Here is an 11220-nt window from a genome sequence, read left to right on the forward strand (position 1 = left end):
GTTTTATACCAACTTGCACTACCTTAATGCTAATGCATGGCTTACATCTAACTGGTTTAATGTTCCGCATAAAAAACAAAGTGTTATAAGGATGCTTCAAAGAAACCAAACAGTTTTTTTCTCTGCTTTGACAAAGTTTATTCACAGGTTTAAAATCAAAAATATGAACACGATTTGACTCCTCAGTGGTTTATATACATTGCTCTTCATAAACATAGTTGGAAAAAGTATTTACACATATACACATACAGCAGCATATATTAATATAGAGGGCAGATGTAATCTACTCTATTCTGCTGATTCAGTGCAGTTTGAAGGCCCCAAATGAAAACGGTTCCTTTTTCATAGCATAATTTGAGGTAAAATCAAGTCATCTGCATATTAGTTAATGAAAGCATCTGCTATAGGGCTGCTGTTTTTTTTTTTAATTTTTTTTTATTGTATTCTTTTAAATCAGTCACATTTCACCATGACTGCAACTTTTACTTTTCTAAGACAAAAGGAAAAGACAAACAAAGCCAACATTTACATTTTTTTTCTTCCACAAGACTCAAATCATTCAGTCATTGGTAATAAGTTATTCTTAAACACATGCCTGCATAAGAAAATTATAGTCCCTTAGATAGTTTCCATAAATAGTTAAATAACACATTTTTGAATTTGGGATGTCACATGGTAAATAAAAAAGAACTCCCAGTACAGCTGACTTTGCTTTATAAGCACTTCAAAAAAGTCTATTAAACCCGACGGAGATTTGTATAAAAAATTAATTTGAGTTCAGAAAATCAGAGATATCTGAAACCAGTTGTAAGACGTATTTGTAAGGCAATGATTCACATAACCTATATACAAGTACATCATGTTGTACTGCCGTTTCTCCTTTAGAAAATTCAAGTACACTTTTTGAAATGTGCTATATGAAAACAAACAAACAAACAACAAAAAGGAGAGAGTGTAGCAAATCTCCATACGACTCCATTTACTGGAATAGTGCTGGCACACCCTTCATAATAAGGGCTGATACTGTGCATTTCTTTCAGAGCACACTCTGAGTGGAAAACAGCTAAGACGCGTCATCGAAACATCAAAATGTAACAGTGTGTTCGAGTGATGGTCTCATAGTGTAAACCAGCACGTTAATACCTTGCAAACGGTACTGCAAAGCACACTTTCTCCCAAAGCTTTCATGATGTAGTGCAATCACACGGGAGGAGTGACAAAACGGAAGGCTATAAATAGGAACGTCTCAGTAAACAATAAAGTCAAACATCTTTGGAAACCAAGACTAGAGCTCCCAAGAGGCTTTGTCGTTCATTTATAAAAGCTGCCAAATGCTAACCAAAATGTGTGTGAGCTTTGTTTTAACAAAGAAGTGGTTTGAATTTTTTTCAGCTATTGCTGTAGATTATAATAAAGAGAGATCTCTGTGCGGCATTTAAGCTAAATGATGAAAGAAAATCTCAACAAAACAAACAAAAAAATATATAAGTAACAGAATCTAACCTGGGAGGTCGGCATAACATAACAATCCTACACCGTGTAGATTTGGATCTTGTGTATTCTCTGGAGTTTTCATTAACCTGTTCACTGGGACACAGCTGGATGGAAAAATAAATACTCAGTGTGGACACTAGAGGGTGATGTAAACCTGTGCAATTCACTGCGGAGGAACCCGCACATGATGACGATCACTAGTCAGCAGTGGGTGGTTTGTGGTCCCTCCCCTGTTAGTCCAGGCGGTCTCTTCACAGCCTGTGCAAACATGTAAAGCAGCAGAGGCGGCTGGCTTGGCCTCTAGACGCTGCTCCCACGATCTGAGGTTTCAGATTCAGAATCCGTTTCAGAATCGCTGTTTAAAAAGAAAAGGAGAACAACCAGAGTCACAAACACACAAGAGTGGGCTAAAACTGGTTAACAGTTCAAGTTTTCATACAATGCACAGATCCTGGTGGGACACAGAAGAAGGATCAATGGTAAATTGTGTGTGTGTTTTCACTCCTCACTTACAACATTGCCTGCAGTAGTTTTCGGTTGCCTTGTCTCCTTTCCTCATCGATGGGGTAGGTCTTCAGTATCAACAGTCCCACAGCAATAAGAACCACGGGCACGGGAGAGACCAGCACCTTCAGGGTTACACTGACCGCCTCGGGTTGTGAGCAGCCCCCGGTCACGTAGCCAGCAAATCTGTGAAAAAGTGTACACAGGGGGAGAAAAATTAAGCAATATGGTCAGCTGAAGAATTAAGTATTGTTGTCCCCAGGACTACTGGACTGATAAGCTCCTTAGTTTTAAGGATGAAAACATTAATATGATTGAAACACTGATTAAAAATCAGGTCAGTAAACTTACTTCAAACTGAGGGTAGAGATACCCAGGGAGACTCCAGAGGCAAACTTGATAAAGAACACATAGAAGGAGTAGAAGAGGGCTTCATGACCGCGGATGTCTGGATTTTGAACTTTGAAGTCATCCACTACATCAGGAAGCATCGACCTGAAAGATCAAACATCCAGACAGAAGCTCAACAACACAAAAGAAAACCCACATCCGCAAAAGGATCCAAGGACGACTTCTGTGGATAAACTTGTGCTTACCAGGGCAGGAGGAAGGCTGCTGCTACACTCACACCTGCTGCCACTGAGACCAGGTAAGAAACGATCAGGTTGCTTTTGACAGAGACGATCAGGATCATGAAGGGCACTGCCCACTGTAGCGAGAGGGAGAAAGACGTCAGAGGTCTCATAAATGAAACAAACAAAGTTTACGATCAGGATTTATTGAAGACTTTTTTTTTTAAATTTTCCAGACTGAATGAGTCAAAATAGAGCATAGAGTGAGCTATAGCTTCACTCATCTACACTCCATAACATCTGCTACTCACCGAGATGCCAAAGTAAGCTGCTTTCTTCTTCCCGAACCGGGTTAGAAACCACTGCCACCAAGGGATGGTTAGAGCCCCAGAGAGCTGAAGAAATAATGATAAAGAATTTAGTTATACAAGCTCGGAAGAGAGCACGAAAAGAACATATACTCTGAGTTAAATGATGACTAAGCGATGACTATAGAATTTTTTTTTCATGTATTTCATATAGCTGAAGCGTGCTTATCAACCAAGGGGCAATTAAAAAAAAAAAAATAATAATTTAACATATGGCCTTTTTTCCTGCTGTGCTTGCAAATATGTTTCATTCACTTTGTCCCCAAAAAAAACAAAACACAAAGTAGACTACACATAGCAGACTTGTAGCATCGGCATTGTTGGACAACATACTAAACTGTTAACCACATTGTTTCTTTTTAATCAGAATTTAATCTGCGCACACACAGACCTTGTTGCAAACAAATTGCCAAACCAACTGGACTTTTCCAGTGTGTGAGGAAACCTTGAGACTTATTGTTGCAGAAATTATAGCTGGTTGGCGTCAGTCATATCTTCTTCTCTGCATTTTTTATACATGTGAATATTTTTGCAACTTGCTACTATGTGAAATACGCAGGTCTGATGCAAATGGAGAAAAAAAACGTCTGCTTGGATAATCATCGGGGACACAGTGGGAATGTCTGGGAGTAAAAAAATGAAGCCAGAAATGAAATGCCAAAAACTGCAATTCCTTTAGTAGCCACATGAGGCTGATTCCAAAAGCCACTTAAAAGCCCAACTTTACAGCAGAAATAAACATGTTTACAGAATGGTACAAATTAAACACCTAGTTTCCCCCTTCATGGTGGGTGGACATATTTTATTTTTTAATACATCAATGAGAAGTGGCAAAAGTGATACCCTTATATAAATCCGGAGATAAGCATAGTTTTAACAACTATAGGCCAGTGTCTCGTTTGTCACAGTTTTCAAAAGTGCTTGAAAAACTTTTTGCTGAAAGACTTGATTTTTTTTCAATAAAACTATCAACTAATAAATGGAAATCAATTTGGATTTCGTAAAAATAGATCAACGGCATTAGCATTGTTGACTTTCATTGAAGATATTTCATCTGCAACCCATAATAATAAATAAACAGTGGGAGTATTCGTTGATTTAAAAAAAGCTTTTGACACGATACAACATCCTATTTTGATTTCTAAATTGTATAACTATGGAGTGAGAGGAGTAGCATTGAATTGGTTAAGGAGTTATTTAGAAAATAGGTTGCAATATGTACATTATCTTGGCAATACCTCTGAACGATTGAAGATTGTATGTGGCGTTCCTCAAGGTTCTATTTTGGGACCTAAACTTTTTAATTTATATATTAATGATATCTATGACGTATCAAAAAGGTTAGATTTTATTTTATTTGCAGATGACACAAATTTGTATTGCTCTGGAGAGAATTTGAAAGATTTGGTTGAAATTATGATTTCTGAGATGTTAAGATTAAAAAAATGGTTTGATGTAAATAAATTATCTTTGAATCTGACAAAAACGAAATTCATGATATTTGGCAATCGTGTAAAGGAGGAAGAAGTCATTATGTCCATTAATGGAGAATTGATTGAGAGAGTTACTGAATTTTAATAGTAGATGAAAATTTGACGTGGAAATCACATATTGAGTATATTAGAAAGAAGATGTTTAAAAACATTTATGTTTTGGGAAATGTAAGATTTATTAGACCACAAAACAATGCGCATTTTATATTTCTCATTGTTTTTCCTCATACTTTAGTTACTGTGTCGAAGTTTGGGGGAATACATATGAGAATACTATAAAATCTATAAACTTATTACAGAAGAAAGTGATACGGATGATTCATAACGTTAAATATAGAGAACATACAAATAAATTATTTATAAAATCAAAATGATTAAAATTAGGAGATTTAGTGAAACTACGGACACTATTAATTATGTTTAAGGCTAAAAGTAATATTTTGCCTTCTAAGTTACAAAGAGTATTTTTAACGTGTTTGGGGGGAGAAGACAGCAGAAGGAAATTGTATTTTAAGCATCAGCTAGCTAGGACAACACAAAGATTAATGAGTCCAATGGTTAGGGGTACGACTGTGGAAGTCTCTTCATTATAATTTAAAGAGTTGTATAAATTTACATTGTTTTAAAAAGTGTTACATGCTTACAACGATAACTCAATATGAAGAATGTGAATGAAATTGGAGTTCATTGAATAAGGATCCATTATTTTTTGTTTCATTTACTTACTTTTCTCCTTGTTACTATGTGGAGTGGTATATTCTGATTGTAAATTGTTGTTTGGTTTGAGTTAGGACTGGAAATAAGTGTTAATGTTAGTTTGTTCCTTGACTTTTGGTGCCCACTTGCAATATAAGTTGGATTGTAGATAGGCGGCAGGGTTTAATAAGAATATATTCTTCTGCCTGCTGCTTTTCACACGTGGTTGCAGTGCTTTACTGACAGAAAGTGTAGTTGGTTTGTTTGAAAGAACTAACTGTGGAAACTGTTGACCAAGTGTGAAATAAATAAATAAATGAAATATGTATCTGTTAGATTCATAAATACAATCTATACAGTTTATGTAACTTGCTAGTCAAGCTTGTTAGTGTTAACTTCTAATCTCCCATATTTAGGCACCATCTAGTGCTCCAAGTTTTCCTATACTGTGTTTTATACATTAAAATGAGTGGAATCCAAACACTAGTTGGAAAGTTAGTCTGCATTTCTCTAAATTCCTAGCTCTAACTCTGTATGATGGACTTTTTTGGATGATCAATTCTATAATTTTAAATAAATCAAATGAAATTTATAAACAAAAAAATTACAAAATATTTTCTACAGAAACTATTCAGACTACTAACTGGGCTTCACTGAGGACTGTGGGAAATGTGGAAAGTGGAAAAATTAAAATGACCACCGGAGGAGGTCAGGGGATAAGGTCACGATAAGCTTTCATTGGCTTTTAACCCAACCCTGCAGGGGCGCAGAAAACCTTTGACCTCTAGGCCAAAACTGGTCAACCAGTGTTAAATTAGCAAACAAAAACAAGCAGTAGATGAAAGGCCAGAAGCCCACGAATTCTCAGACTTTGACACTCTGCTCTAAACTCTCCAAATGTGATACAGTGTCCAAGTATTTCCCACTCCTAATCATAGAAAAAGGCAGCAGAGCAGAAAGCAGTGAGAGGAGGGCATTAGCAATGGTGGCTGTTCCCATGGTGTCAGTGAAGGGTTGCCAGGGCAACAAAAGCTCCATTCTGTGCCCTTGATCTAGCATAACTCAGAGAGTGAGCGAGTGGGAGACCGATTCCCAACAGTACGACACCTCCTCTCATCCTGAAATATGCCCTCTCAGGCCTTCGTGGCATGCTTCTACATCATGCGAGGAAGCGCCTAAGACTAGAAACTGAAATATCCCCTAAACAGTTTACAGCAAGCAGCAAGCTTTACGTCTGCAGACATGGTGTTGATGTACACTAAATCTACCCTGATGAGGGTTTTTACGAGAAGAGCACTCATAGTAAAAATACAAACACTCACCATGATGACAAGAAGGATATTCTGAAAGTCCTTCCTGTGGCCGAGAGCGTAGGTGATAAAAAGTGCAAAGTTTCCCTCCAGCAGCTGTAAAAGACAGAAGCAACTATAAACCAAATTACTGTAATAAATAAAATAAAAAAATCCTTTCAACGAGACCTCTGAAAATTCACGAAAAGAAAAAAAAAAAATGCATAAATCAAATGTAGCGTTACCATGAAAGCAAGAGAGGTGAAGAGGAAGCCGATGACCAGTTTGACATACGGCCCGTGACACATGACCAACCGCAGGCCCTGAGCAAAGGTGAGCGGCTCCGACTTGTCCCGCCCGGTTTCTAGAGTCCAACATAAAGGAGAACACAACAAATGAGACCTCTGCAAATCTGCATCTAAGAATACAACACACACAAGCTTTTGTGGTGAGACAATGTGGTATTTGTCTAGTGAGTATTTTGCAGCACTTGCTACAATCTGGCCACCACATCTTTATCTTTTTGAACACAGAGTGAGGAGGCCAAGAGGAACTAACCAGAGGCGCTAAGAAAAGTTTAACAGTTAAAGAATTATTCCTGTCACTGTTACTAATATACAGTTTTGCATGCGCATGATTAAACTGGACAAAAACTGAGTCAGAATTTTCTTTTCCTTTTTTTTTTTTTTTACATCAATTCACGTGTCAAGTTGTCAGATTCATGATTCAAGTCTGTCTTGAAGCCAAATTGAGTCATTATCTTACTTTAAATGTTGTTTGCATTTATCAGGGCTCGCAAAATCGCCCGATGTCCCGGGGATAGCGATATCTGCAGTCGGGCGACCAAAATCTATCCAAGCCCCGCCCGTCGGGCGATTTTGCGAGCCCTGATTAGATAAGAAAGGATTCATACCTTTTTGCTCCTTCACACCTAAAAACAAGATTGCAGCACACAGGACGTAGATGATGCATATGACCCCTGAAGCAACCAAGTAAGCTTGTTTCTGAGGACAAAAAAAAATAAAAATACACGACCCTTAGCTTGGACCAACAATAATCATCTTTTATTTGACACAGTACAAAAAAACCCCCTTTCAATAGACTCACCGTCTGATCCAGTGAGGCTATAGTGGTGTTGACACTGGATGAGTTTGTGCTGTAAGGCGCATCAGACTCAGTGGGACAATTGGAATTACCACCTACTATCTGCCCCTGGATTGCAGTGCCCAGCACTGTGCCCAGCACCTCCACCATCATCCCTGAGAGCAAACACAAGAACTGACGGTCAGCACACGAATAACAAAACACCAGTGAAATCAGTTTATTTGCACAGGGTGATGTCGTACTGTAGGCTGTAGCAGAGTCCCGCTCTTTCTGGTCCCTGCTGATGAACATGGTGAGGGCTGAATATGGCACATGGAAGCACTGCAAATGTACGAGACCACAACATTAGACAAGTTCACGTCAGTGGACAAAAAGCAAATAAAAAAAATAAAATAAAAAACATGGGCTCAAAATGCGGTACTAACCGTCTGCATTGACTGGAAAAGGCAGTAAAAGACCAGATACCAAATGACCTTCCCCTCTTCAAACGGAGGCACGTACCAGATCAGGAGGTAAGTAAGCATTGCAAACGGGGTGGAGAAAATGATCCTGAGAAGAGATGAGTGGACACAGGTTGATAGAAGACTGAGCATTTCTTTCTTACCTTTGTTTTATTTTCTTTTGTATTTAAGGCAAACACATAGAACCCACTGTTTCCTTCCTTTAAGGGTGTGTCTAATGCATTTTCCCCACTGTTACTGTAGCTCAACCCCTCCTTTTTACATCCCTCCCTGGCAGTCAATTCTTTTCAACTCTTTCTTTTATGCTATGTGAATAATCCTTCTAATCCTGGCTTAGATCTTGTGTGTGGAGAAAGGGCTCAGCCAGCGCTGCACAAGGAGGCGATAGCTGCTTGGACCCACATCATTCTCACCCCACTCGGCCTCAGCATCCTTCTCTTCAGCCGTGCCCTCTACCTGACCTCAGTCACAGAAACCGGCGATACTACAGACTGCAGTTAAAGCCTCAGTTTTTAAATAAGGAAATCAAACAGTTTTACTTGTTAAGAGAACCATTACAAGGCAGTTTTTGGGGGCCAAAATGAAACTACATTTTTCTTGCTGAAAGTAATCACATAATTTGAGGAAAACTGCAGTTTTTATTAGCATCATGTGAATAAAATGTGACCTTTTAGAGGCCAAACAGGGAGGTGAAGGCTTACAGGGTTGCACCTGACTGCATAATCATGAAACATTTTGTCAAATGGCAACATATATTTAAACAGCTATTTCTTCCTCAGGCTTGTTTCTGAGCCGTCGCACATGCGAGTTAAAACCTGACTCTCCCCAAGCTCCATAACACTAACGGGGAGAGGGTGAGCGTGACATTCACACATGGTCATATGAAATCCCCTTGTTCCCCTTTCACCCATGTGACTCACATGGAAAATAAGAAAACTCCTGATACCTTTTAACGTCCAAGCGAATTTAGGTTAATGAGTACTAATAATTTCCATTTTTGCTCACTGAGCACAGGTTGCTGGTTCACTGGCACAGCAGTGAAAGTCACAGACACATGATCACACTCTTTCCCCCCCTCTTTCTAAAAGAAACAAAATCTACTTCTAAAATAAAAAAAAAACCTCATTGAGCTAAGATAATAAGTAAAATGAGAAATGTAGACTCCTGCCAGTCTGGCTGCCTGCCTGTCTTTATGTACATTTCCAGTACAGACAGAAAAAAGAAATAAGAACCTAACAAATCTCTGTATTTTTATCTGGAGGATGTCCCTTTTATGTACATTTTGCTATTTTTCTTTAAACTAGCCTCATTATTTTAACCCAGCATGCTTTTTGACCTGAAGTAACCTCTCTACACTTGTACACGCCGGGAAATCATACACACAAAGGAGAACACACCCATATTGGTTTGAAGCTGATGGTGTGTTGTGGGTTGGACCAATCACAGCTTAAGCCAGTAACTTCCCCCTCCCCCTCACTTCCTCCCAGCTACAACATTACAGCTCATGCACAGCTGGCTTTTTCAGTCACTCCACTCCAGATATGGCTGGGGTATCATGTGAGGGGGGGAAAAAAGCTTGTAAAAATATTTAGCTCTGCTCCTCTGCAGATTATATCATGGCCTTGAGAGATTTTTGTAACCAGATACGGTTCTGATATTGTCAAGAAAGCTGCACCATGTTTGACTGTGAGAAGAAAGTCAAGGTCGCCCTTCTTCAGGCAGGGATACCCATGACAAGCTGCCAGCTATGTCACAGTGAACCAAACACACAGCAGATTGCAAACACATATCTAGACTGAAACATAAGTAACAACTAAAACATGGGAGACGATGCTGGTAACTAAACTGGTTTGTTAGGAATGCAAAAATGGTTTCAGGCATTTTCATCTATTTGAGTTTTGCAAATGTTTTACAGGGAAGCAAAAGTACAGCGTGTGTTCAGCTACAAGGACCTTTTGTACTTGCAAAGTTGCAAGAAGAGAAACTCTCCCAGCTGCTGCAACAAATTTCTTACCGAGCCAAGTGTCACTTTCCTACAGGCTCATCAAACTTAGTTTAGTCCGGGGAGACATGCGCTCAGACTTGATGTCAAGTAAGCTGGACTTTTTAAAACCCTGGTTAAAGTCTTTGTCAGCAAGAAGACTTACACTAATAATAATTCTCACAACCGCTGTTATGACCCGATCCATCCCTGTGATTCACACAAGTCACTTAAGTATATCTTGCAGCTCATTTTAGTTTTTTTTCCTGTCTGACTCCCTCACTTTTAAAGCTCAGTTGATGTTAACCAGCTATCCCAGGCCCATCTTTTATTTTCCCTATTGGCTGACTAGCTGTCCTGCTTGCTACTCTATCAGTCCTCAATATAATTCAACTGCTTCCCTAAAAGGATTTCGTCTCAAGGCTCGATCCAAACTAGGACCGCAGCAGACGATGGTAGCCCTGCTCCTACTCTTCAGCTGGCTGGTTTCAGTGGGTGCTTCAGCCTGCATTTGGTAGGAATGTCTGATGCTGGCACTGTATATGATTCATATTTAGACTGCATTATTGCACTCTTACCATTTATTCCTCCTTAGTTGCTACTTCAAACTTGTTGCCATGGCTACTGATCCTGAGCTGTTTTTTTTTTTCTTGTTGTTGCCAGAGCATTTGCCTCATGTATCTCTGTCCTTACTCAAATCGCAGCATTATCTTATTATCATTCAACATACAGATACCTACCAGGGCATCATGCGGCCAAAGCGGGTGGATCTACTCCGGCTCACCAAGAAACCCACTGTAGGGTCGGTGATAGCATCCCAGGCCCTTCCCACAAACAGGATGATAGAGGCATAGAAGGGGTCCAGCTAGAAGGGAAGGGTGGAAAAAAGTGTGTTAGCTTTGAGACCAAAACAGTGAGGATGCCAAGGACTACCTCATATGGAGAGTGGCTCAAAAGAGCTGTGACAGCAGACTCAGTACAGCTGAGAGCACAACAGAATTAAAATACACAACACTGTCACTTCTTTTATAACAAAGCAGCATTCAAAGCCCCTCTAATGATCTCATCCTCTGAGCTGAATGGCCTTTTTCCAGTTCCTACTGTGTACAGCAGGAAAAAGTCTAATTTGCTAACAAAGCAAACAGGGGGAGTCCGGGTTAACACGCTTGACCGGAGACAGTTTAGCTGATATGAGGCTGAGAAACACACACACACACACACACACACACACACACACACACACACACACACACACACC

The 11220-nt window shown here is 39.4% G+C and overlaps 1 protein-coding gene across 1 annotated transcript in view; it reads right to left on the reverse strand.

Moving 5' to 3' along the window:
• Positions 1 to 125: 125 nt before the first annotated feature.
• The window catches only part of LOC102193784 (sodium-dependent lysophosphatidylcholine symporter 1-B-like), a 13309-nt gene continuing 2214 nt past the window's right edge, over positions 126 to 11220 (reverse strand). Inside the window, exons 3-14 of the mRNA XM_005742820.1 lie at positions 10703 to 10827; positions 7946 to 8069; positions 7763 to 7841; positions 7524 to 7675; positions 7330 to 7420; positions 6662 to 6780; positions 6450 to 6533; positions 2882 to 2965; positions 2595 to 2707; positions 2350 to 2493; positions 2008 to 2184; positions 126 to 1849 (exon numbers count right to left, since the gene is read on the reverse strand). Of these exons, the coding sequence (XP_005742877.1) occupies positions 1795 to 1849; positions 2008 to 2184; positions 2350 to 2493; positions 2595 to 2707; positions 2882 to 2965; positions 6450 to 6533; positions 6662 to 6780; positions 7330 to 7420; positions 7524 to 7675; positions 7763 to 7841; positions 7946 to 8069; positions 10703 to 10827 (1347 nt within the window). The 3' untranslated portion in view covers positions 126 to 1794. The remainder of the gene's footprint in view (positions 1850 to 2007; positions 2185 to 2349; positions 2494 to 2594; positions 2708 to 2881; positions 2966 to 6449; positions 6534 to 6661; positions 6781 to 7329; positions 7421 to 7523; positions 7676 to 7762; positions 7842 to 7945; positions 8070 to 10702; positions 10828 to 11220) is intronic.

Source organism: Pundamilia nyererei, unplaced genomic scaffold (genome assembly GCF_000239375.1).
Source record: "Pundamilia nyererei isolate P.nyererei 1_Seehausen unplaced genomic scaffold, PunNye1.0 scaffold00123, whole genome shotgun sequence".
NCBI classification, from domain to species: domain Eukaryota; kingdom Metazoa; phylum Chordata; class Actinopteri; order Cichliformes; family Cichlidae; genus Pundamilia; species Pundamilia nyererei.